Below are 27,236 nucleotides of genomic sequence, written 5' to 3' on the forward strand. Positions count from 1 at the left end.
TGGCAACATGTAGGTTTAGCAGTAACAATGTCACATGACGAACTCAGTCACGAGCATTGTGGAAGGAAACTGTGTGAATGACGTCATATTACAAAATGACGCAATGACGAAAAAGAACATGAAATATAGATCGTAGAGAGTAACGACATGGTTCGTGTGTCTTCTCACACTGAAGCCTTTGAAGCAACACTGGAAATATTATCTGCTGCTAAAAATGTTGCGATGGTTGAACAGGATGTCAGGTCGGTAAGTGTCTTTTTGTCTGTCCACCGTTCATTGTCCGGGAATGAGAATTTTCATAGAGTAGTCTCACAGAAAGAACTTTCTCAAAATTAGAAATTCAATGGCTTGATGAAGTGACAAAGAAATACAGAGAGATCGTTATCTTCACAGCTACATCTCCATCATCAGACAATAGTTGTTGTCCATTCCCACCCTACACACACACACAAGTACAGTGACTCAATCATTTCCCACCCCTCACTGTCTCTTCCTCCATCTCTCCCCGAATACACAGATGCATGCTGGGGTAAGGAAAAATAAGCACTTTTATTCTGGAGGGAGGATGAAAAAATCAGAAAGGTAGAATTGTTCTTATTTTCATACGATTGAGCAGCTTTCCAAATTCTATGTTTTCTAAAACATTTCTTTCTCTCTCTCTCCGTGCGCGCGTGTGTTTGTGTGTACGCATATAGAGAGCTCTTGAGAATACAAGCTACAGAAGCCGAACAGGAGGTGAGCCATTTTTCTATTTTAAAAAAGAAAAATGCGCACATTTCTGGAAAATTTGTCACGAAGAAGTACAATGTACATTTGTATACAGATTTCAGTATTATCACACGGGACCCACAAATAAATTGTACTTTGTTTTCTGTAATCATTTTTGAGAAAGGAAAGCAACGTCTTCTGTAAAAGGCCTAAAGACACAGGGGAAAAAAGGAGAATTTTGGGGACGGGAACTCTGTAAATGGCAGTGCATATTACCTGTTTCAGAAGAAGCAAGCCGCTGACGCTGTTGACGTCGGTAGTAATGAGAGCATAAAACAACAAAAAAATAAGACAAAGGTTCATCCTAGTGATCATCGGATCCAACTTCATATCAGTCAAAATGCTAACACCACCACAAGGCAACACAGAAAAGAGAATATTCTTCCGCCTGAATATTGGACGCCTGAGTACCCTTGGCTCACAAAAGATTTCTACAATGTCAGTATCTGTGCTACAGTATCTACTGCTTAATCAAAAGATACTTTTTTTTACGTAGCCATTGAACAGAAAGAGGTCTATAATGTAGACGTCAGGAGTGTATTAAAAACGTAAAGACCTCAGCCAGTGATAGGACTGGGAACACGTCTTCATTACACGTATCTGTGTACAAACTTGACGTCACGATTTTGACCTCTTTCTGTGAATGGCGATGTTAGGAGTGTATCGCAAAAGCGGAATAGGGTGGGACGAAAGGTATTTACTCAGTTTGGGGAAAAGTGTATCGAACTTTACCTAGTCATTAGAAAAAAATAGCACTCGCTAGACCGTTGTTAGATTAAATTTTGTCGCATTTTTCAAACCCACACCGAGGATGGGAGTTCTTCACAAGACTATATCTGACATAGCAACATCTGACTTTCGGAGGTCATTTTTAATGTACAGCGTAGGGCCATTAAGCCGCGGTCCAGTAATTCGCTTAAGACGCGCAAAATGCTTGCATCCCAATTTTTTATTTATTTATTATTTTGACAAAGATCGTACGGACCTGGACATGGCCTCTCAAACACTCGAAGGAAATGACAACTGTCATTTCAACATTTGCAATGTCTGTGATTGACATGCTATGCACTATTGCGGATTAAATATTGAAATGCTGGCTTATAACTTCAGAGGTATTTATTTTTAGATTAATCTTTTATTCATCAATAAAATAACTTACAATGAAATTCAAATATTAATCTGTTTTATCCACGCTGAATGTCAGCGTTGTGTAGGCTGCCATTGTAACCAATTTACATCCTACAGTGCTACAAAGGTAAGAGAAAGGAGTGTGATAGCAAACTTTATTTTTTCATTACTTATTGTAATTTATGCATTATCAAAAAATATTTAAGCTGCGGACCACCTAACCCGCGGTTAAGCAATCTGGACAGTGGCCTCATGGCCCTACATTGTATAAGTAAATCCTAGACCATTTCTTTAGGCCTGCCCACTTAGTTCGACATGTACTGCGCGAAGTATGCAATATCCGGTTAACATGTGTTGTTTATGTGAGTATTAGCATGAGTTTAAAGGGAAAAGCAAGTCAAATGTTAAGTTGAAACTTACTTTTCCCTTTAAGATATGGAAAATAATTAAGATACCCAGTAATGTTAATTGTACGAGGCTTAGCTGCCATAATCAGAGATCCAAATGTCATGGCTTCTTTCTTTTCGTAGTTTATGTTGTCTCTATTAATGATGACACATAACCATTCTATGCAGCATACGAATTACTCCAAGCTTGTTACTTATCTTTATGTCAGAATTTTCCTTTTATAGAAGAAAACTTTCAAGAACTTTCAGTTTAACTGACAAATCAGCACCAGGGGAAAAAAAGAATTTCAAACATTCGTAGTTTCCTTGTTAGTACTCTACTTGTTAGTACACAGAATCATCCTGCAAATAAGACTGTATATAAATGCTAAAAGAACAGGGGGTATTCTGACATGGTTTTAATTTTGTTACACGTTGCTATTCATATTGCCACGCGGAGTCCGAGTTAGGAGCAGCTAACGCTTGCGGGTTGGATACACGCATGGCGCAACGTTTGCTGCCCGTACAAACCACGTACGCGTGTTCGAGACAAATTAAGGACAGCGATACATGCTCTATTAACTGTCAGCAACTCCAAGCTTTAGCTTCATGGCTGATCCCTTATTACTGACTGAGAGGAAGTAGGTGGGAAATAGCACAGAACAATTCCCCCACCCCTAACACCCTCCTCTCCTTCTCACAAAGCGTGAGCTCCATACTTTCTCTGCGCTTACTTGCAGGAGAAAGGGGAGGTAGACGAACGTTCCACTTCATTGACCACATTCGAGGACATACCGGCCCGCCTTTTCTTCCATGTGATCACAATCATGTGGCGCAGAAATATTAGCACAGTACGTTTTCACTGAACTGAGGCTGTATGGAGTGCTCGGATCCTTCGTATATTATTAGACCTTAACCATAACCTAACCTTTAACCCTAATTCTATCCCAGCTTGATGGTATATAAAGTGTCAGTGTCCTGAGTCCTCTCAAAACAAAGTTGTACCCAGTTATGGGTAGATGGGGTTTTCTGGGTAGGGGTTTACGAATGATTCGTTCATCTAGACGCATTTACTTACGCATATCATCTGAGGGATGGATAACTCAATGGACGAATGAAGATGTGGCTGGATGAATAGATTGATTTGTTGGTGAATGGCAATATAAATGTATAGATGGGCTTTTCAATTTCTTGTGACCTACCGACGGTATTGATAGAAGTGAGAAAGGAAGACATGTTGAGCTGACAATAACAGCCAGATCTTTTGAACAGTCAGACGCATTTATTATTGTCGCTATTTTGCTCTCCGCCATTTTAAAAATGTTGACATCAAATGGCTGAAATGAGCGAACACCTGGCAGCTGTTCGAAGCCATACTCCGCATGACTGGCGAGAGGGTAGTTTTGAAGATAACTGCCAAAGCGCAGCACAGCAAAAGACGTCGATTTATCTTGACAGAGCAGCGAGTGATGGCTCTAGGCAAGAACAACGCTTGTCTTTTCATGGCTTCTTACCACTCTTCGTTCCAGACAGAGGTGAGATGAATATGATGATGATGATGATGATGATGATGATGATGATGATGACGACGACGACAACTACAACAACAACGACGATGACGATATAGGTATGAACTCCTTGAGTCGTAGAGAGAAAGCGCTATATAAATAAAGGGTGTTCAATTATTTATGTAAGTCCGTCTGATGCGTGCCCTAGGCACCTTCGTGCTAGAATCTCAGTTGACGACTCGGCGTAAAAGCATTTTAACAACCAGTCGGCGGCTGCTTTCTGCGCAGAATCACTGTTTCTTGGTGATGGAGTTCATGGGCGGCGAACGGCTGAACCGCATTCTCGACAAGGTGGGCTGCATATCCGAATCGGCGGCCACGTACGTGAGCCTGAGTGACACCTCCCTGACACAATGACACGCGCAAAGCACTGCATGCAGTCATTGCCACTTGATGTTTCTGAAACAGTTTCTCAGGTCAGGTCATTTTGAAAACAAGATTTTTTTCTTTGCTCTCTCTCTCTCACACACACAAACGTGAAATTTCTCTCTTTCTCTGTCTCTCTCTCTCTCACACACACACAGTTATGTCATTTTCTTAGTCTTGTTTCCAAAGACAACAACAAATGCCATCCATAATGACCAAGGTAAAACTTAAGTCTATGGGTATCGAACCAAGGAGCCAGAGAAAGGTAAATCAGGGAGAGAGAGAGAGATTAGCACTATCCCCACAAAAGATGGTCCCGGGAAAAGTGGCGTTCCTAACACCTCATACTACCCCAAAAAGACATACTACAAGATTAGGAGACTATTTTTTAATAACTAATCCATCCCTAAATAGAAATAATTCATTAACTTCATGAGCTACCTTGTCTTGGCAAGCAGACGACCTATATCTGCTGCAAGACGAGGGTTTTCAAGGCCTGAATAAGATCAGACTGCAAATAACCTTATTGGTTCCAGATTCTACATCGCTGAAATAGCGCTGGGAGTGTTCTTTCTGCACCAGAACCGAGTGATCCTCAGGTCAGACATTTTGTTCACCGTAATGGCGATATGCACTTTATAACCTATAACCTATAGGAGCTAAGCGCAGATGCGATGCAACAATGAGTGCCGAAAGATTTGTCTTGAGCTAAGTCGGGAAGCCCGGAAAGATAATGTGTAATGTTTCGGAGAGTTTGATACACAGCAAATGTTTGTCTGAGATTATTATTATTTATTTATTTTTCTATCGTCGTCGTCGTGCTTCTTCTTAACACGTTCAAAATTAGCGGTAATATAGTCCCATGCATAATCCTGATCTCCTGACTGCCTATGACAGGGCACTGTCGACGTCGGATGTTGTGGTAGGCGAAGATGGCCATCTGCGTTTGTACGACTTCTCCTCGAGCGCTGACAACGTCGCTCCAGGCGAGTTCATCGGGGGCTTGGGTGGGAGCGTTCATAGTTCAGCACCCGAGGTAGGTCGGCTTCTTGACCACACCAGCTCAGATAACAGAAAGTCTTTTCTCTCTCTTTCTCTCTGTAATATAGAAGCACACATGCGCACACTTTCTTAAAGTACACTTCTATCTTTTTCTCTCTTTCACACACACACACACACGTTTATATAGTGCAAAGGAATGAAAGTCTCTTCTCTGTCTTTCTCTCTGTAATATTGTAGTAAGTACACACCCCCAACCCCAACACACACACAAAGTGCACTTCTCTCTTTCTCTCTCACTCTCTCTTACACCCACTCTCTCTCTCTCTTACTTTTCCTTCTTCTTCTTCACCCCTTCTATGTGTGTATATGGGGTTGCAGATGCTCTTTGATACACTATTCAACAAGGCTGTTGATTATTGGGGAATCGGAGTGATATTGTATACGATGGTCTCCGGAAAGGTATTTGTTACTTTCATTTTTCGCTTAAGGTGACGAAAATATATATTTATTTCTTTAAAGAGATAATGAATTCTGTTGTGATAATTTGATACTTTAAGCGTCAATGTATCTCCATAACAACAATCTCTTCCCCCATCACTATCTCTATTTCTCATTCCTTTTTCTTTCTTTCTCTGAATTTGTGACTGACCATTACGTATATTTGCAGTTGCCGTTTTCCGGGACGACAAGAGCCAAACTCTTTCAATCTATCAGCTACGAACATGAGACGTATAACTCTGCTCTTAGCGAAGGAACCGTGGATTTATGCAAAAACGTACTCGTCTTCTGTTTGTTTCACTGTACTCTTTCTTCTTCCTTCTTTTGTTCATTTTGTAACAGACACACATCTCGATTTAATGAATGGCTAACACGCTGATTGAATGGCTGCTTTTTTTCTTGCTTCCACAAAACAATTTTAAGTGGAAGCATACAGACTGACCAATAAATTGAATTCTCTTGTTTTCCGTTGAGCCAGTTGTTGGCCAAAGATCAGAAATGTCGACTGGGATACAATTCTGACGCAGAGGAACAGTTCAAAAGACATCCGTTCTTCGACAATCTGTCATGGAGGAAGATGGAAATGCAAATGTATAGTCCTCCTTTTATTCCCAACTGTAAGTTAAATGCCACTCTCTTAATGAAGCTGGCTGGTGTCTGTATACTATGTTGTAATAGATATTGGAGTAGAAAAGCTGCCAAGCCAACGCTGTGCATAAGAAAATTAAAGACTAGTCCGATTTGAAGATTAGTCATCGTTCCCCGTTAACAGAACATACCGCTGTCATAAAACTGTCACAAAAAAGTACGATGTGAAATTATTGATATGTATATATATAAAGGAATCACATGTGGATTAACTAATATTATCATGTCATTGAATACGGCAGCCAATGAGCTGTTGCCATAGCACCTAATTTTCTGTGAAATGAGGTAAGAGCTGTGATGCTTAAAGGCTTACATCACGTGAACAAAACAGTTCTTTAAAACCCATATTTAAGGATTTCGTAGTTTGTAACAAACTAAATTAAGTCACTTAAATAAAAATGTTTGTACTCTAGTTAGATTTTTAGATAACAGACCGGCATTCAAACTGAAAGGCTAAAGAGACAGTTTAAAGCTTGTGTAAACTCCTTTGTGATGTCCGATAAATTATATAAATATCTCCCTTGAAGGCAGAGAAGCTAGTCGGGCTTTTTATGTGGGAAGAGACTGGTCAGATGTACAATGAAAGCTCAAGAAGATCAAGGTATGAAAAAGAAACTGGAGTGGAGTCGTGGAGTGGAGAGCAATAGTCTGAGTTATAGGAAAACGTGTCTAAATATTCAGATTTTTAAAAAAGTGTCTTTTACATTTATTGAAAATTGCCTTCGCACTTTTATTCCATAGGTCATAATTCTTGTTTGAGCCCTCAATAATAGCACATGGCTTAGTTCAGTTCAATTCAGTTATTTCACTGTGCTTCTCTCTCTCTCTCTCTCTTTTATGCATCACTAGATAGGCTTTATTCAGACACCTTTTGCCAGTGGAATACATAATTTAAAACATTGATTTAGCAGATTAAGTATGAACTAAAATAGCTTCTGATGCTAGGGTGTAGGGACCTTACACGTGAATGATAAATAGTGTGGAACTCATCCGGTTATCAAAACTACACGGCTAATTAATTTTGCCTTTGTTTCAAGTAAAATTGTGTTCCTATACTTAATTGGGCATAACATTATTCAGAACAACAGAAAGTAAGGTAATTTAAAGTGGATTTGTTCCTCGATCCGAATAGCTTAATCTTTACGTTTAAAAGCAGTAAACATAGGAATTAAAAAAGAAGACAAAGCAAACATGACTGTGAAGATTGGGCAGGGCAAATTGTAGGGTGCATATGACTAAGCCGAGTTTGTTTGCTGCCGTAAGGTGTGGGAGGGGATCAGCAGAAGAAGAAAAGAAAAAAAAATTGTCAAATGCTGACAATGTTCACGCATTATTGTCATCAATACCACGTGGTTAACTGTAACCTATTTCCAAAATTACTGGTCATTTTATCTACTGATGCTGGCTGACATCTTTATATTTTTTGGTATCTGCACAGAAAAAGGCACACAAGAGACTATATAGTACTAAGTCCTTATGAGTGGGTGAAGTCTTATCAATATAGCTGATCATTATAACTGAGTTGAATGTCTCAGTGACGATTTGAGCTTCACTAGCACGGTTACTAGGGTACCTAGAAATAATTTAGCGGGAAAGGAGGCAGGTGTTGGCCTTTGAAACACGGAACTAATTTACTTTATTCCAGTTTTGTTGTACATGACTATACGTAAATGTGTAGTGATTTTCGACCATTTTCTTTTTAATTAGCACAACGCAGCCTCCATTTTAAATGATTCACAAAAGCGCTGTCACATAATGTTTCCACAGATTTTGATTTGTTCATTTTTTTTCCCGGATGCAATACAAAAGTACGCACGCAAAAGTATAACAGATTTGGAGTGCATGCAAACGGAATTTAGTGCATTTAATAAGTTTGACAAAGATGAAGGGTAATAGAAGTTTCTGCAGCCAACTTTCTTCCTTCTGTTACAGACGAGGACTACGAAGTCTTGACTGCTTCTTGGGATTTCACGGCAGACCAAGAGATGATGGTGAAGAAGAAGGTTGTAAAGGCGTACAAGAAACTGTCGGAATCGAGCAGCGTGCCCAAGCTGAAGCAGGACATCCCTCGAAGGACTCTGGCTTCGAAAGTAAGCGCGGAGGCATCGTTGTCACTCAATGACTTGGACAAGAAGCGCTCCCTCTCAAAGCCGCCCGAGGTGTTCTTGTCTTACCATGCCTCCAATATGGGGTTGACGCCTCTGGATGGGCATTGGGAAACTGGGGAGTGCTCCAGCTCCTTGGAGAAGAGCCACGAGAGGGCTCGAAGCAGCTTAGCCATACCGTCATTACTGGAGACCTCGTCCAGCCTCTCTGCGCAGTACAGCCACATCTCAGAGTTAAGCACCGAAATTCAGAGTGCCGGGCAACCGGACTCAAAGAGGGCCTCGCAGGTACATCCCTCCGCGGATGCAATCCTCTCTCGGGACTCGGGACACCGATCACTGTCGCACAAAAGGCTACGAACAACGGAAGGTCTCCACAGCTCTTCCCTCAGCAGTTCGAAATGGCATAAGTCGATGCAACTCTCAAAAAGGCGAAGGCAAAAGTCCTTTCTGTGCAGATGCAAACCGTGCCACTGGAAGCAGCGCTTCCAGAGCTGCTGGGATTCCTTTCTTGCGTGTCTGGAGGAGAACAAAGTCACCTGCCGGGCTGTCTGCTGCGGACCAGAAGACATAGACTACAAGGCACTGGCTAACGAGCAACCCGGGCGTCTCTCACAATCAACGCCCAAACCCCAGATAGTCTCCTCAGACTGTTCCTCTCCTTACGCGGTGGACGTCTTTGGTGAGATTAATACCGCCGATACCCAAGACTCCTCCAAGCCGGGGGAATGGATCGGCCTTGGCAGTCAGAAACAGTCGAGACCGCAAGATGTCAAAGCCGAGCAAAAGCCGTCCACCTCTGCCTTAGAGAGCGTGCCGGCTGAGGCTCGTGACCATGGCAACAACGACCTGAAACGGGTCTTTGACTGAATGAGGCAGACACATCTGCTCAATATCATCGGTTGTCAAAGCGTCGATGTCTGAAGCAGCAAGCTACTTGGTCTTGTCATGTTATAGAGTATACTGCAATGCGATTGTAAATTATTTAAAAACTGTTACTGATGGATTCATTTTTTTTTTTAGGAAGTAAATTAGAAAAATATACACTAAAAATATACACTAAAATAAACGAACAGCGCACTGGAAAGCTTGAATATATGTAACATCAATCAAACCAACGTCACAATTGTACATAGGTGGTACGAAATCGAATTCTGTAAACTGCAAGTCACAACATAAAAAACAATCAACCAATAATTAAGAAAGGTGTCTACATATAAGTCTAACACCAGAACTGCATTGACCAGAATGTAAAATCGTATACTTGTTTTATAACACATTACATTGATTGACAGGCAGGCTTTCTTTTTTAAACTGTCTCCTCGACGACCATATTATTGACTTTAAAACTATATTCGATTTGCCTCATTTTAAAACAAAGTTAGTGCTACTTTTTTTTGCTGCTGTTGTTGTCTTTGTAACTAAAACGCACGGCGACAAAAATTAGATGCTGTGAAAGTAAAGGAAAATTCTATTAATTTGTAATTTCGGTGGGTGCTTAGTCAGTCATACTTTGTTAAAGACACGAGCTGGAAAACTTAACAAAAAAATCTGAATAGAAAGGAAAACAATTAAAACAGAAAGCAAGACAGAAGTAACGAATGAATAAATGAATGAATGAAATCCCTTACTGACGCTAAAAATAGTGATCCTGTTGTACATTGGTACTGTAATCAATGAATCCTTTTTATTTTATCTATTGCATAAACATTAGATCGGCTAAGTCTACAAAAATGGTTTCGTTCAATTAAGTTAGATGTACTAATATTAGCCACTACACTAACAAAACTTGTATGTACATTAATTTCAAATAGCAGAATTCAATGGCTATGCGTTTATAAGGCTTTAATTTTGTCATTATTTTAACTGTACTAGTTGAAACAACATATATTATATAAATATCCCATCATTTTTTTTTTCCTGCTTTCTCAGTCTCTGATCTCTCACACACACACACATATACGTCAGGTAGCATGCATCTTGCAGAATATATATTAATGAACAAGGCTCAAGATGTCTCGTAGTAAAGCAGGCTATATTAGAACAAATGTCTCGGAGAAGTTTTAATTCGCTTGACGTATATATATTGTCTTCATAATTCTTATAGCGTTTCAAAGTGATGTTTGATTTAGCAATTTAATTTAGTAGCACGTCCTCTTAATCTTAAAGCTAACTTTATGAACAAAACCCATAGTCGCTACGTAGAATATAGAGAGGAATACAATTATTGAAGTAAATGAAAGAAAGGAGCGAGGGTATCTTCAGCAAATTCAGTGAGCGATTCAGTGCACAAGCACCGCGAGCTGTGCTCGGGGTCAAGGTGAAGGTTACTGGGACAGTGTCCTCGTTCGCGGATGTGTAAGCTGAAATTTTTAGACATTCGACAAGTAATCATAATTGCACTAAAAAGTTTCGAAATAAATTGTGTGATTGCTATTAGTAGAATATACATTTCTTTGAACGTTGTAAATGACATTCACTGCACGCTTACACTGTAGGACCGCAGAAACACATGCGCATGCTTCAAGCATGGCCGACAAGAAAAGTAAAACACTGTTTATAAGGAATTTACCTTTCTCAGCGACGAACGACAAACTTTCAGAAGTTTTTGGAGAGGTTGGTCCAATAAAAACTGCTTTTGTCGTCAAACAAAAAGGTACAATCTAGCTTTAGAACCAGTTGTGCAACCGTTATCGGTAATCCTATGTTGTGCACTGTTACAGTAATCGATGTTTTTAATTACATGTATTTAATCCGTATTCACATGCAACTGATTATTCAAAGAAAATGCCATTCTTTCTTTTAAATACATAAAAACTTTATTTAACCTATTATCAAGCACCAGTGTGGTGATATACATGCCCTGAGGTCTGCTTATGACTATAATTAACAAGTATTGTAAAACGTCTGTTTATATGCAAAATTTGTTTCACAATTATTAAGTCCACATTTTATTTATTATATATTTATTATTCTTTATACTTTTTCTTTAGGTTCAAATAAGTGCAGAGGTTATGGCTATGTAAAATTTTCCATGATGTAAGTATATGTACATCTTTCAACATGAAGCTGTTCTGATGATTTTATGATATTTAAATACATGACTATTAGTATTAGAGTTCGTATGGATGAATGTTAACTAAAGCAATAAAGTAACAGTTCAAAATTTAATAGCATATCACTTTTCAGTTTAGATGAGCATGCAAACATCATTAAAAACCTACACTTAAAAGGTTGAACTTTTAGCATTGGTAGGGGAGAATGAGTCAAGCAAAGGAGGTGAGGTGCATGTGCTGGTGTGGCAATCCGAAATCGTGCTTCAGATGGGTTGTGGGTAACGCATCTGCACACACACACACACACTGAAAGAAGATATGGGAAGTATCTTTCACGTTTAAGTATGTTAAACTTGTCCATTGTTGTTTCTGGGATGAGGGATTGAAGGAATATTACTTTTAATGTGCTTGTATATTTGACTTTGACAAAGAAAATAGGTATTGCATTGCATAGCTTCAAATACAAATGAAAGCTTGTGCAGTGTATGTTAACATAAAATCATAATAGAATGTCTACGCATGTGTTACCTGTGACTCCTGGGCATGCGCACTGTGTGAAGCACAATCTCATCTGTAGCACGATTCCAGATTGCCACACCGGCAACCCTAGTGGTCTTTGTTGCTGACTGCTCCCATCTGGCCCAACAAGTACCCTTACCTCTCTCCACAGTATTGAATCCATTCTTTCCTATCAAATGGGGAAAGTTTGGCCTTGAAGGAATGAGAACCTATTTAAATGATTACTTGATGTTTCAGATTAGACATTAGTGCTATTGTTGTTTTGTATGTCATTTGGACCATATTTAGAAATGTTCAGTTCTTATACTACTTGTCAATGTCTTGCTGTTAATCATAGTACTATATTTTAAAACTAAACTTTCAGTTCAAGTTCTTTTCAAACCTTTGATTATAATTGAATTGTACACTTTTAAGTGTTCTGAGAGTTGGTATAGTCAGTCCATTGATTTGGGATAGGTTTGCTTACAACTTAATAAGATACAGAATGTTCATGCGGTTTTTTTTTTAGGGGAGTAAAGATAGTGTGTGTGTGGGGGGATAGACATTGCTAATAATTGGATAAAAGATGCATATTATCTGTCGACAGAATTATGAATGAATAGAGAGTTCAGAAATTATGATAAATTTTGTTCCTTATATTTGTTGTTTATGCAGTATTCAAATATACATAACTTATGTGTTCTCTTTATCTATGTGCTTCTACAATAATTTTTAAAATGCTTTGAAAAAGGTTTCCACAAAGGCTGGCATGATTCTGAGTGCTTGTATACTCAGTCAAAATATTTATGTTCATGAATTATTCAGTGACTTTTTTGTGTGTGTTCACACATACTTTTTAATGGATGCAACGATGCATATGTAAAATATACAGTAGCTGATGCACTCTCTGCACTCTGCCTGCCAGTATATATACTATATATACAGTATTGGGTAAAACTGAGTTAACTATATTAGTCCGGCCCTCTAAAACCATCCCAATTTCTCATGCGGCCCCTTGGGAAAATTAATTGCCCACCCCTGCTCTAGCATATCTGTCATGTTTTTTTACATTTCAGAGAGGATGCTGTTAAAGCAAAGGAAGCAGTGAAATCTTTAGATGGTCGACAAATTTTTGCCTCTTTTGCTGATGCGAAGAAAACTCGCAAGCTAACAAAGGCAGCGGATGCTTTGGAAGAAAAGACAAATAGCTTGGAGGAGACAACAAGCGTGGAACAGACCCCAGCAAGAGATGTCAAAGAAAAAACAAATGTTCAAGAACAGGCAGGCAGTTCTGCAAAAGAGAAAACAAAACATGTTGCGAAACAAAAGAGAAAAGATGGAAGATATAGCAAAAAGCAAAAAAGTAATGTTAATAAAGATAAAAAAGGTATGTGTCACATTTTTATGTCAGGCCTAATATAGTAATAAGACTGAAATTAAAGCAAAAAAACACACAACCCAAAATACAACTTTTGCAACTGGCTGTGCCAAAAAATGTTGTGATGTGCCAAAATGCACAGAGCTAGAACAAAAAATTATGTTGAAGTTGTTGACATTATTTAATTAGATTGCTGATTAAAGAAATGGTTACCTCTGGCCGAGTGATTATTGACAGGACTAAATTATTGCAGAATACTATGAATGTTTTTTGGACGGAAAATTTGTATCTGTTACAGGCAAGCCAACTGATGCCAGAAAGAGTGACAGGCATTGTCGGCTTATCATTCGAAATTTATCTTTTAAGGTTTGTATGCAAAATGACAAAACACATAGTGTTGATGTGAGATGTTCTTTTAGCAAGGAAAATTACTCTTGAATTAAGCATTGGCTTCATTTTTTTTTTTTTGGTATACACAATTAAGATCAAAATAGTTAAATGGGTGTGGATTAGATCTCTGTGAATGTTTGTTTGGTAGTGGCTGTTCCAGAAAATTTGAATAAATCAGTTTTTATTTACGAATTAATATGGTATTTTCTATCAAATTAAAAAAAAAGAAATGAATTATATGAGATTCTTCCACATTTTTGGTGCCTTTGTTTAATCAGCACATACTACATTCTTTTATTGAATAAAATGCTTTTGATTTCTCTTTGTTTCAAGTGTGAGGTGAAAGATTTAGAAGCAGCCTTCGACACGTTTGGAGAACTTACAGATATAAGCATACCAACCAAAACAGGTAGTAAATGGCATTTATAATGGTCAATCATGTGCTCAAACAAACAAAAAAAAAAACAAAAACCAAGTGAACAAAATAACGTGAAAGTGTGGTACGGTTTGTCAGACTTTCTCTACAGGTACATTGAACCATTTTACTATCTCATTTTTCTTTTCCTTCCTTTTACTTTTTTAACAGTTTGTTTAGGTATTATTTGCAAACTTATTTTTTAGATGGTCGTAAATGTGGATTTGGCTTCGTCCAGTTTAACCAGCTGAGTGCTGCTGAAACTGCAGTAGCTGAAATGAATGCTAAAGAAATTCTAGGTGAGTTTATTGCTGAAAAATTTTCCTTTATAATTGCCCACTTTCCACCACTGGGAACATGAGTGTGCCAGTCTCTATTTATATGATTATTTGTTGATATTTCTGAGAAAAGATTTGAAAGAAGTTTGCCCCAGCCTGATCAGCTTGGTGCTGTAATTTAGCCCTGTTCTACCTGCTTGAGATGGTCAGCAAGAGGCAGATATTCTTTACATGCCAGAAAACTCTTCCAAAATACATAAATTTAATCATTAATGCACTAGTGAAATCTTAATATTTATTCATATGTTTAAATGATTCATAAGGAGAAAAATTTTATCAAATTATAAATATGTTGAACAAACCTTTTTCCTGTCTGTAATATATTCTTAGTCAGTAGCTGGTATGAACCATCTGTAAAGATCTGTGGATTTATTTGGTCCAAATTTCTTTCAGTCTGCTGTTTAAGGAGCAGTTATTAAAATAAGTAAACATTTATATGTAAAATACAAAGTTATTTCCAATCATTTTACTTTAGTTTTGTTTATCTTCATAATATCTTAACTTTGCACATAGTTGTGACAAAATAAAATCTTTTTACATACAGCATGCACATTTTAAAGAAATGGACAGGGAAGCTATTTAGTAAATTAGTAATGGTGACCAAGAACAGCAATGCAAGTTGAGACTGACTTCTGAGTTGTCAAATTGTTTTTAGGGAGACCAGTTGCAGTTGACTGGGCAGTGCCTAAAGACAGATATGTGAAAAGCGAAGTACAGGTTGAGAAAAAAGGTAGGCAAAATATCCTTAGTTGGAAACTGATCCACACTTTTTTTTTTTTTTTGTGGAGGAATGTTAACTGTCCTTCTCCCTCCCCTTTCAGCCTCTAGTGTGAACACATTGTACATTCTTATCAACCACCTGTAGAAAAAGTGCAGAGCAGTGTATGTAATGATTGTAAATTAGTGACACTATCATTTGATAATCTGTCATGATGAATTACCTGCTTTCTTGTCTGGTATATTTAAACAAGTTATGAGTTTTGTCATTATCCTGCTTCAATGATATCTTACCCTTGTTTTTATTTTATCAATCTTGGTTAAATGCTCAGATGAGAATGATATTGAAGAGAGCACTGATGTAGAGTCATTGAATGAAAATGACTCAGAAGATGAAGAGGCCTCATTGAATGAAAAAGACTCAGAAGATGAAGATGATGGTGAGAATTTATATAATGCTTCATAGATGATTCAAAATTGTCTCTTAGAAACGTAACTTAAAGCTGTTTCATTTGGCTACTACTGCTTCTGTGACTCCTATTACCTGTTTTGGTAAAAATAGTTTTAAATAGTACTTTAAATGAATATAGTTTATATTTTTTTGTTCTTTTTTTTACTCACAGATGAGAGAGATCTTAAAGAGAACAGTGATGCAGAATCACTGGAAACAGAAGAGTCGGAAGATGAAGGGGAGGATGATGAAGAAGATGATGATGATGATGATGATGATGATGATGATGATGATGGTGAGATAATTCATATTGTGATATATATATATGTTTCTTTAAAGCTCTGATCTTTAATGTTTCCTGTAAAAAAATTGCAATCAGTTAAGCAACATACAAATAGAATTGTGCCCCCCCACACATTCACATGCAATAGTCTGTATTTATGACTAGATTGTTAATATGTCTTTACAACATGAAAACTGGACTGTACATAGTGTAACAATACATTTTTTTCTGCTATTGATTACACATCAGATGAAGGATTTGAAGATGAAGTCAGTGGTAGCAGTGAATCAGATGCTGACCAAAAAGTTTCGGCCAAAGATAAGAAGAAGAAAGGCAAGAAACTAGGTGAGATTCTGTCTGCCTGTCATTGTTTCTTGTTTAGTTTTTAGAAAAAGTAGTTGTATTGCTCAACAACTAAATTCTAAAATATTCTTTCAAGGTTGGTTTGATAACACAAAATTTTGTGTGATTTTTATTTATATTTTGAGTTTGGCTGGAAATTGATCTGCAGGCTTTGTTTTTAGAACTGGCATGTTAAGTTGCAGATATAAACATGTAATGGAGATGTAAATAGATGAACAGGATAAATAAATATCAGGAATAAGTGTTTTGCTGATTGCCTTTCTTTTCATGGCACCAAATGAAGACTTTGCTTAGAGAGATTTTTTTTCGGTGCTGTTCTAGATGAAAGGATACCTAAAAAAAGTGACGTTGAGGAGGGAAGGACGTTGTTTGTAAGGTGATCAGTGATGTTTGTGGCTAAATATTATTCTTACATTATATTATCATATTTAGTTTCAGTTTTAAAACAGTTAAAATAATATGTCACAAATTTATATACTAACTTTTAAAAGGGCAGGAGTTCACATAGACCTTCTTTCTCACAGGCAGACAGTTCACACAGACCTTCTTATTCCTAGGCAAACATAAAGTATTCAAATACAGACCTTCTCACTCTTATGCAAACAAATACTGACACCTCACTGTCACAGTACTTCATTTTTTTAGTTAAAGTTTCCATTTGAATTTTGTGTATGTGTTTGGGTGGATAATTAGTATAGGTAATTTATTTATATGTTGATTCCTTTTGCTTTGCAAAGCACTTCCATTCATCCTTAATAAATTGCAGGAATGTCCCTTTTGATGCAGACGAAGAGGATCTAACTAAACTGTTTCAGGGATTTGGGGAGCTTGCTTTTACTCGCCTTGTAATGGATCCTCTTACAGACCATCCTAAAGGTAGCCCAGTGATACCTACTGAGAATAAGTAACAAGTAGTCTTGCCTTTTTTAAGCAAAACGACTAAAAATAGGATGCACAAAGAATTAATTTTGAAGTCTGGAATCAGATCGTTGGAGGTAAAATAGTTGGTAGATAAACCTTGATTGAAAGAAGCAAAAAGAATGATCTTTATTAAGGATTTATCTGAGCATTACTGTCAGCAATAGGTCATGACCTGATAAAGCATTCATCTGACATTTTCCACCCTATCTGCCAAAAACTATAGTTAACCCATTTTAAATGAAAAAATTATGTAAGTCTTATTAAGGCCACTATTTTCATGGTTGAAAAAATATTATTTTGGGGTTAACCTTACACTTACATCACGATAATATTGCAGGAACAGCCTTTGTGCAGTTCAAAAGTAAAGAAGCTGCCGACCGGTGTCTAGAAAAGGTGCAAGATAGTAACAGTGTAAGTGAAGTGGCATTGTGTTGAGACAGAAACAGTCTTGGTATGTTAAAATGTGTGGTCAAAACTAGTGTGTCACAATTTACATGGAGAGTCTTCAGCTAATTTGAATTATAGAAATACCTTAGCATCTGAAATTCACATGTGAAAAATCTCACGCCCTTTGATGTCCATTTTCTCATGCCCTTAAAGAATTTATCTGAGAGTATTCAATAGTGAAGCAAGTGGAAGGAAAATAAAATGGGGGGACTAGTGTAAGCATGAAATGTTTCTAAGTAGTTGATTGCCTTTGGTTTGGTTGGCTTCAAAGTATTTGTGTAGTGTATGTGTTCACACACAGATCCAAAATATGTTGTTTGTAAAGAAATTCCTTTATCAGTTAAATCTTTTGTTTTTGCTTTGAAAATATTTTCAGTAATTATATCTGTTTCAATTATTCTTCTATTCTGTAGAACTCTGGATTAGTGTGTAATGGAAGACAACTGTTAGTGACCTTGGCTGTCAGTCGCAATGAAGCACAGGCTCAGAAAGCTGCCGAGAAAAAGAAGGGAAAAAAAGATAGTCGGAACCTTTTCTTGGCCTGCGAAGGCAGTAAGTGGCTGTTGATCAGGGATGCTTGACCTTTAATGATCCCCAAGATTAGCTTCTTGTGAAGTTTTATCAGCCCCTGATTTATTATAAAATATAAAGAAAAAATAAAAGCTTATCATGATCGGTTTTCATTATTTTTAAAATACACTTGTAAAACACAATGCCTAATTATAAAAGAGCTTAAGTGTCTTGTATGATTAATTGCTTTAGCTGTATTTGATAGTAAAGCTTTTCGTTAAAAGGTTGAGATTCTTATACAGCTAATTTATATCTGGTTAGTGAGTTAATGAAATGTTAAAGGACAAACATCAAAGAAATTCTTTGCAAGGATCAAGTGATGTGGCGACTGTTGAAATTATATTGGAGAAAGTATAATCCTTTGTGACTCTCTTTTGTACAGTGATCCGACCAGGTACTAAGGCAGCTGAAGGTATTTCACCAGAAGATATGGCAAAAAGAGTTAAGGTATGAAATGGTGTTTACAGAGGGAATATTTAAGTAAATGTGGGCAAACAGGTTTTAAGTGCATAGAATATTTAGTTGTGGTTACCTTGTGCAGTTTTAATGAGTGAGTACAGGATAATTGAAAAGTCTGGGCTAAACAAGTTTTTGGAAGTTAATGTTTGGGTTTTATATGTGGATATGCATTCTTCTGTATATATGTTTGCGGGTGCACAATTAGATGTACATCAGAATAAGATATCTAATAATATAGATGTTTATTCTACACCTTTATTGCCTTTTTTTTTAAATACCAGATTGAGCAGCTGAAGCGAGAACGTCTAAAGAATATAAACATTTTTGTATCATCCACTCGGCTGTGTTTTCACAATCTCCCAACTCAAGTAGACGACAAGACACTACGGAAAACCTTGCTTGATGTTCTTGGGGATCCATCAGCTAGGATCACAGAGGTGAGTGTATCAATGTAAAAGCTGAAGTTTCATCTGAAGGTTATTGTCATGTCAATTTTAGCCTTATCAAGTGTCCAAAAAAGTCTCCTTCATATTCTTAAGCATTGAGAGCATGCTTCTTTGTGAGTCTGATTATGCGCTACATCAAATTTTTATTATGTTTATTATGTGTCCTCTATAACATATGCAGTTTACTGTATGAAGTCTTTAAATCATGATAAAGTAGACTAAGATATGGATAGATTAGAGTGTTCCCGAGGCAGTTCCTGTAAACTTTTCTAGACAAGGAATACAATCATAAACATTTCCCAGGCTTGCACACAGTGCCCACATGTTGCTTTTCAAACTATTTTGGAATGCCTTAACAATGTTTCGGGGAAGTAGCAATAAGCGGAAAAGGGAGGAATGATGTGAAAAAGGATTATCATTGTGTGGACTGTTGGTAGGAGTAATGTTTAAGGAAGAGGTGCATTTCAGTGCACATTTAAAGGATTTGATAGTGGGTAGGTGGCGGATATGGAAGGAGAGAGAGTTCCATTGTTACACTGCACACTAAAATTCCTGTGGCTATTTGTTGTTGTTCTGGTGACAGGAGAGTTGTCAGACAAGGAGCGGGGCTGTCTAGCTGGGACCTAAGGGAAGAGAAGTTCAGAGAAATAATAATAACAATAATGTGTTTTTTTTATAAAAAGGGAAGGAGCCAGCAAAGAAATTAAAACATAGCATGGACAGTTTGTACTAAATGTGAGAAAAGTGTCATGCATAAGAAAGCTTCAATTTGGTTATCCAGCAGAACTGCACTTGAGCTCTTTTATAGTGCTTTGATGCCTAGGAGGAGACCCTCTCCGATGTTAAATTTTTGCCTACCATGGCATAGTCCCTTGTGCCAGACTCTGTCAAAAGCTTTCATGCTTGGTCATGCAGACAAATATTCATAATCTGTTCACTTATGTTCATTTGATCTTGTTTTGTCATTATGTTTATTTAACCGTATGTCTAAATGTCATCTGTGGTGGTTTTTTAAACAGTGTCGGGTAATGAGAGACATGTCAAGGAAAAATGCACAGGGTGTTGCGAAGTCCCAGGGCTTTGCTTTTGTCAACTTCACAAAGCACGAGCATGCCCTGGAGGCTATCAGAAAGACCAACAACAATCCAGCCATATTTGGTGATAAAAAGGTTTGTCCTTTTTACTTAATGTCATTATTTACCATTGCTTTATTATTTACCATTTAGCCAGCTCTGAGATATGATTTTCAAATAAGTAGCTGACAGCAACATTTGTGATATTGCTAGAGATAATCCTAGTACAGCTTGATTGCAGGTCTAGTTTATTGGATTTGTATGTTAAATAGTATTGATATGTTTTGTTTTTGGTGTCAGCGACCCATTGTGGAATTCTCCCTGGAAAATAGGAAGGCACTTGAAGCCAAGCAACGAAGGATCGAGAAAAGCAAAGTGAGTGCTCTTTGCATTCATTAGTTTGACTCAGACTTTTGTAAAATGCTTATTACAAAATGCTGTGTGGTGCTGACAAGGAATACAAATTCCAGCTTACTTGCTGTCATAAAGTAAACAGTGTTTAGTGTTGTTTCAAGCAAGATTTGTGAAATGGTAGCTTAGCAGGATGAGAATTTCTGTTTTCCTTTTATGGCAAGAAAGTACCAGACACACAGGTAAACCATCATTTGCAGGTTTTTCCTGTTTTGTATTGTTTTTGGAGGAGTGATGACAGTGAATAGTTTTTAAATGCTTTTTTCTTTTATAAAAAAAAAAAAAAGCTCAAACAGGAAAGGCGTGATCTGAAAAGAGCTGCTGCAGAAAGAGTCCTAAATGACACCAGTGATAGAGGGCCTCCTGCCAGAAAGAAGGCAAAAACCGGTGCATACAGTGCAGTTGCCCGGTCGGGCAAAAATAATGAACAGGATCGGATTGCCAAGGACCAGCACACTGGTCCTAAAGGTCTTCCCAAGCACTTTGGACCCAAGCTTAGGCATCGTGACCGAAAGAAGCAAGCTGATCAGAAAGTAAATGCTAAAAAGAAGAAAAGTGCAGCAAAGAGGCCAGCACCTAAACAGCTGTCCAAAATCCCAAAGGTAAGTTGCTTGCCGGTAAAACCTGGTGTTTCAGACACCCTGTGCTTACTGTTTTTCATTTGCTGCAGTAAAGTGCTTGTCATCACACAGTGAAGATTAAGGATTGTGAGTTTAGGTCTGTAGCACTCATGTTCTCTCACAGAGAAATAACAGGAAATTTGATAACAACATTTTGTTCATATTTTTTAGTGCTGAAGTATAATTTTTTAAAGTGAATATTCATGCTCACATTCTAAATGAGCTAGTATTCAACACATGGATGTGGAATAGTTTCCCTTGCTCAGTACTGCTATTTGGGCTAGCAAGCTGTCTTTTTTGTTTTGTACATCATCTATACTGTCAAGGCCAGCATATTTCAATCAACAGGGACTCACAACTAAAATGTTTAAGGTAGTTTTACAGTGACTGGAAGAAGAGCAGAATGACAAAACAAATTTTAAAGTATTCTCTTCTTCGAACTGGTATTGATTTCATAATTTACAATGATAATAAATTAGCTTTCAAATCAATCAGCTGTTCTCCACTAATCTGTTTTAAATTTTGCGGCAAGAAGTTGGTGAAGCACTAGCATTAGCTGCTGTGAGCTGTCTCATCTTTGAAGGTTTAAATTAAAAAAATAGGAAAGTGATGCGATACAACAGCTATAAATGATTTAAGCCTTTTGAGCAGGAGAGGGGCAATGTTTCCTTATATGTATTCTTATGAAGGTGACATTGTATTAATGACAGCCAGTGGCTGAGATCAAAGCAAGTTTTCTCACTTAAAGAACTCGTTAAAGTTTCTGTCAGAACTATCATTTAGTGATTTTCAGAGAAATTGATAATGTGAAAATATTGCAGAATTTGTTATTTATAGTGTGATGTTTTTATGAGACTAATAATGAATTCCTTGATAAGTAATGAAGAATAGGAGACAATCTCTACAATCCTAGAGTGTCAGTAAAAAATAATAAATGCTACAAAATAATATATAACCTGCTTACCAGAGCATGCTAAAATTAAAAGGTAAAAGCATAGAGTGAAACGGTTGTGGCTGTCAGTGAAAAATGAGAATGAACAAAAGGTTGGCAAATTTACATTTGGCTACCCAGTTCAGTGAAGGATGATGACATATCTGTAACTAATTTCTTTTACATTTTCAGTTCCTTTGAGATTATTGTTTTCTGCTGTACGTGAAGTTGTACCATAATTACTAAAGAAAACTCTTTCTTTCGCTGAGATCATGGATGATTGTGCAGTTTAGATGAATGCTGGAAAAAGTCTGGAAATTGTTTCTCTGATAGTAACAGGGACTCTGAATATGATACCTGTTAACAGGGCTGGAATACCTTGCCCTCAGGTAACACTAATCACTGACCCAGCATGAAGCAGTATCAGCCAACCTTTTTGATGCTCTCAGAAAACTTGATGAGATTTAACTTTATTTATCCTAGACGGCAGTTGGTTGATCTTTTCATTAACATCAACACATTTTTTTTTTGTATAGTTGCTGTTTGGCAGCCGGCAGTAAGGTTTCAGAACACTTTGTTTAGCAACATGAAACAGAATGGAGAAAGATATATTTGAAGATGTTTCACAATTTATCCTAGAAAATGCAACATTCAGATCATTTTACCACTTTCCACCATATTGTATTTATTTTCAGAAGAAAAGGAAGGCTGACACAGATGCATTTGACAAACTGGTGGCAAGCTACAAAGAAAAAATTTCGAAAGGAGCCAAGACAAAATGGTTTGACTGAAGTCTTGTGGAACTGAGGTTAAGGTCTGCAGAGACAGATGGTGTATTTTTGTTCAGCTTTCATGAGGCCATGAGTTCTTTTGAAACATGGACCATAGGCCTATAGGAAGATGGTTTTGGTGGATGAGAGACTGAGTTTATAAAATTATGCAGAAGCATATTTTTAAAGGAAACTTGTGACAATAAATGCTGTGTGTGCATGGTAGCGTGCATGTGCATATAAAACTTGAGTCATTTTGTCCTTAAATCTTTGTGTTTGTGAATGTTAGTGAGAATATAGTTGTATATTTGTATATAGGGTTGGGAGGGTGATGGCTGTGGTGAAGAAAGAGACTAAATAAAGAATCTGCAATGCTGCAAGTCTTTTGTGTGTGTGTGTGTTTTATATAGTTTCTTGACAGCTTTTTGAACATGGTATATTAATGTATACTAATATGAAAAACATTATTGGAAAACAACATTCAATTGTATTTTATAATTAATCAGTTACTGGTTAAATGTCAGTTCTTTGGCCTGTCTTTATTTTTTCAAAAGACATGTGCTTACATCATGATTGGAAAGGGATTTAACCTAAGTGACAACATTTATTATATTTTATGGTTATATGCTTTATCAATTAATAGTAGAATCAGAAATGGAAAGTTACCCTGTGGAGGAGAAAGGTTGACATGGTCAGCAATACTTTAAGCATCGCGAGAGTTACAGAGGGATGGTGTGAGTTATGTAAGGAGGAGCGGGCAGGCCTGACTCGGCACCATACACGGCACAGTTTTTGTAGTCACATGGACTTGTCCGCCACTCGTATCGCAGTCCTGTCGCCTTGCTGGTCGTGCAGCCAGAGGTGGTTACAGTCACGTGACTGGCGTCGTGATGTGTGATTGGCGCGGCCACCCAGTGATCCCGGGTGTCGCTGCACTCAGTTGCGTTCGGTGCACTGCAGCAGACCTACAGAATGGAATTGAAGAGAGCGAAAAATAAGTTGATGAAGAGGTCCAAAAAAGAAAAAGAATTTTAATGAAATAACTTTTCTGGGAGGTGTGTGGGAGGAGTAAACATACAAGAAACTCATTAACATTTATAGCAACAATTTATCATGTAGTGATTTTCACTTCTATATTCACTTTCTAACGGTGAACGTTCGAAAGGTCTGATCCTGCATTTCCAATGTGTGAATTCGAAGTTCATCAAAAAGACTGTATCCCGTTTTTCGTTCTTTATCTTAAATGTGTGGGTTTCCTACTATTATTATTTATTTTTGCTTCTGTTCGGGAGGGTGAACTGCAGAGAATTTCTAGTTAAATGTCAAGATTTAACACCAAATTTAGAAGTAAGAATATTTTGAAAATGTACAAAACTGTCTGTCTATCTGTATGTACTATCTGTCAAATACTGCTGAAGAGAATAACATTACTTCGAAGCCTGTATTATTTCTGATCTCTAGAGGAGTTCGTCCACTGTCGTACTCAATGGTGAGTGTGTGCTGAGCGGCGTTCAGCTGGAACTTGCTGGGGAAGGGACCCTGGAAGACCACATCACTGTGACCGTAGGCCACATTCAGGGCGCCCAGCAGCAGCCTCTGTGCCACGTCCTGCTTGAAGCGGGGATGGACCCTAGAAAAACAATCGCCATGTTACTAGCGGACAGTGAGAAGCTAGTCTGCACAGACATGCCTCGCTCAGGATCAAGTTGTTTTGCGAACAGGCATATGGCACAATGATACAGCCTCTTGAAAAGATTTCTTTAGACGACCTAAAAAATTATTATTACAGTTCTCCCACGTAACCTTCAATTTCAGACTGCAAGTGCGCGATTTCAGGTTTTTGGAGAATAGAAAAAGCGATGAGAGTGCTATTGGCCATTGTCTGACCTCGGTACTAGCTTAGTTAAAATGAAAACAAGAAAAAGGTCAATGGAAAAGTGTGCTCCATCAGGTGAGCAATCAAGTACTTACGTTCCAAAAGGTGACTTGTAGTCGGGCAGGTCCATGGCCACGGCCATAAAAGTCTTGGGTAGGGCGGGGTTAGGACTGTACCCGTACCCGGCTGTCTGCGCCCACCTTTCACCCGGAAAACCTCCAACCGAGTCACCCGGAGCGTTGCCTGCCAACTGATTGACAGAAGGAAGCCATGATTGTACATGGACTTGTGGGGTAGCGCTTAGTCATCTTTCATGACACCCTCATTTCCATCCCTTTCTCACCATTCGAATGCAAGAAGCAGCAGAGAGGGAAATTCCGTCAAGGACAGGTTTGAGCTCTACAAATGAAGAAGCGAAAGTGTCCCGAGGCATACTTGTGCTGTACATGATCAGTATGAAATGGGTTTAATGATAATGTGTGTAAAACTAAGAGCATGTTGATGTAAATAAAAACTTATTGGTCAATACAATGAGGCATTTGAGCAACTTAGACATTTGAGTCTGCGGCCTTTAGAAGGGCCTTCAGAGTTACCTGTACATAGCCGAAGGGGAAGGTGGCGTCTGTTTGGTTTAAGGAGCTATCTCTAAAGTGTGATCGCCATCTGGAAACCATGGCCTTTATCTGGCACGAATACTTCGCCGCACGGCCGGCATTAGCTTCACCTGGTGGAAGGATTTTCTGAATTAAAAAAAAAAATGAGCGGGCGAATAGCAATAGCAGAGTCTTGTGAAAAGTAAAAGAATGCATGTCGTGAAAGGGGAAGAGGAGATTGAAAAATTGGAAGGAAGAGGAGCTTAACCGACAAGACACACGTAGGGTGATTGTCATTAAAATGTCATCAAACACCTCAAAACTTGCTAAATTTGCTATGCAGCCTGAGCCCTTTGTAAGGGTAGATGCTGCTATTCAAAGCCACGTCCAGGGAAGAATTGTGCAAGAAATAAGTCGGAGGAGGAAGGAATAGGATAACAGCAACATTACCTTGATACCACAAGGCTCCGAACAGCGTGGTCCCCAGAAGAGGGTTGATCATAGCATTCCACAAAACTGTGTTATTGCCCGGAGCTCTGTACATCACGTGTACACATCAGTTATATATCCTTACATTAGCTGTATACTCACATACAAAATAGTCTTGACTGCTCACAGAGAAAGTATATCGAGAAATGCTCTGTGCATACATACAATAACATGTTTAAGCGGCTTCAAAAAAAAAAAAAAAAAAAAAAAAAATGAAAAAAAAAAAGAAAAAGAAAAAAAAAGGTGGGGGACTAAAAATCTTGTTGAAAAATTCTTTTCAAATATAATGTTTATAGTCTTTTCGTTCTAACTTTAATATCGTACTCATGCCCTTGTAGCTTCGGGATGTCTTAACACTTGAATACCAGGTACCAGCTTCTCTGCTATCCAGTTTCTCCCAGTAATTGCCCCTCCCTCATCCCAAGATGCTCACCGCTTTGTAACGGCAGCGCAGTCATGAATGGCATCGGGAGGAGACCAGGCCTCGATGGGGGTTCCTCCCCATGAAGATTCAATCAGTCCAATCGGGTGATTGATATGAGGGTACAGGTACTCGGCGAATAGCCAGCACACAGCAGATATACCCTGCAACCCTCCTGAAAGAAATATAATTCACATAAATAAAAATATTTCACTAGCTTTTGGAGTATCAGAAGCACTAACTCACTGGTGTTGGGTGCAAAGCTCACATCAACGGTTTTACCCATACTAGTTAAAAAACTCGTATCTTGCTACTTTAGTGTAATTTGTTAATAAGTTTTGCTTGTTCCACTCAGCAACTTATCAACTTTCTGTGCACCACTCCGCTGCTGATAGCAGACTATTTGAACACTTCACTTACTGGTGCGGATTGCTGCATTTGAAATCCACCGACCTGCATGGCACATAGCAGTTTACAAAGTTCTATCGTGTAGTTTAGTGTTTCTTTCTATTATTAAATTTAGTCCAGATTGCTCACTGGTATTCGCTGGTCCAGTCCAGGGTATATCGAAAGTCATGGAGGACCGCGGGGTGGCGGATTCTACCAGCCTGGCCCTGGTGAAGCGGATGTTTGGAAAGTTGTGCGCCGTCAGCAGCTCGGCAGTGTTGTTCATCACCTGCACATGCATCAGAATCATTCATCTGCTCATACCCATGCACTCTTAGCATTTTCCCATATTCCGAAAGCCAATGGACAAACCCTCTTTAGCTTGGTGCTAGCTGTTCTTGTTCCTCCCCGTACTCTGCATTTTTGTCCCCCTTCAATTCATCCCTGCAATTTCTTCATCCTTC

At 38.1% G+C, this 27,236-nt stretch overlaps 2 protein-coding genes across 10 annotated transcripts in view; one reads left to right on the forward strand and one right to left on the reverse strand.

Annotated features, from left to right (window-relative positions):
* Positions 1 to 73: 73 nt before the first annotated feature.
* LOC112565811 (RNA-binding protein 28-like) lies at positions 74 to 23,381 on the forward strand. 9 transcript variants are annotated; one of them, XM_025241612.1, is made up of 20 exons: positions 10,952 to 11,125; positions 11,463 to 11,508; positions 13,100 to 13,410; positions 13,700 to 13,767; positions 14,125 to 14,200; positions 14,413 to 14,505; positions 15,200 to 15,274; positions 15,594 to 15,701; positions 15,885 to 16,011; positions 16,243 to 16,340; positions 16,680 to 16,734; positions 17,125 to 17,234; positions 17,617 to 17,690; positions 18,140 to 18,278; positions 18,679 to 18,743; positions 19,037 to 19,192; positions 20,221 to 20,370; positions 20,575 to 20,649; positions 20,973 to 21,287; positions 22,935 to 23,381. In XM_025241612.1, the coding sequence occupies exons 1-20, from the start codon at positions 10,999 to 11,001 to the stop codon at positions 23,025 to 23,027; spliced, it is 2,361 nt and encodes a 786-aa protein (XP_025097397.1). In that variant the 5' UTR covers positions 10,952 to 10,998; the 3' UTR covers positions 23,028 to 23,381. The 9 variants fall into 9 exon arrangements, 6 of the variants coding, with proteins under 6 accessions (XP_025097397.1, XP_025097396.1, XP_025097399.1 ...); XM_025241611.1 differs by having other exon boundaries at positions 10,953 to 11,125; positions 22,932 to 23,381; XM_025241614.1 differs by having other exon boundaries at positions 10,953 to 11,125; positions 15,885 to 16,007; positions 16,248 to 16,340; positions 22,932 to 23,381.
* The window catches only part of LOC112565813 (sialate O-acetylesterase-like), a 5,133-nt gene continuing 980 nt past the window's right edge, over positions 23,084 to 27,236 (reverse strand). The window contains exons 3-9 of the mRNA XM_025241618.1: positions 26,923 to 27,061; positions 26,398 to 26,560; positions 25,926 to 26,011; positions 25,476 to 25,606; positions 24,978 to 25,132; positions 24,438 to 24,636; positions 23,084 to 23,971 (exon numbers count right to left, since the gene is read on the reverse strand). Of these exons, the coding sequence (XP_025097403.1) occupies positions 23,726 to 23,971; positions 24,438 to 24,636; positions 24,978 to 25,132; positions 25,476 to 25,606; positions 25,926 to 26,011; positions 26,398 to 26,560; positions 26,923 to 27,061 (1,119 nt within the window). The 3' untranslated portion in view covers positions 23,084 to 23,725. The remainder of the gene's footprint in view (positions 23,972 to 24,437; positions 24,637 to 24,977; positions 25,133 to 25,475; positions 25,607 to 25,925; positions 26,012 to 26,397; positions 26,561 to 26,922; positions 27,062 to 27,236) is intronic.

This window comes from Pomacea canaliculata, linkage group LG6, assembly GCF_003073045.1.
Source record: "Pomacea canaliculata isolate SZHN2017 linkage group LG6, ASM307304v1, whole genome shotgun sequence".
NCBI classification, from domain to species: domain Eukaryota; kingdom Metazoa; phylum Mollusca; class Gastropoda; order Architaenioglossa; family Ampullariidae; genus Pomacea; species Pomacea canaliculata.

Coding starts and splice junctions, on each gene's coding strand:
- LOC112565811 (XM_025241611.1), top strand. CDS start 10,999: ATGGCCGACAAGAAAAGTAAAACACTGTTTATAAGGAATTTACCTTTC. Junction 15,275..15,593: donor AGTACAGGTTGAGAAAAAAG/GTAGGCAAAATA, acceptor TTAAATGCTCAG/ATGAGAATGATATTGAAGAG. Junction 16,341..16,679: donor GAAGAAAGGCAAGAAACTAG/GTGAGATTCTGT, acceptor GTGCTGTTCTAG/ATGAAAGGATACCTAAAAAA.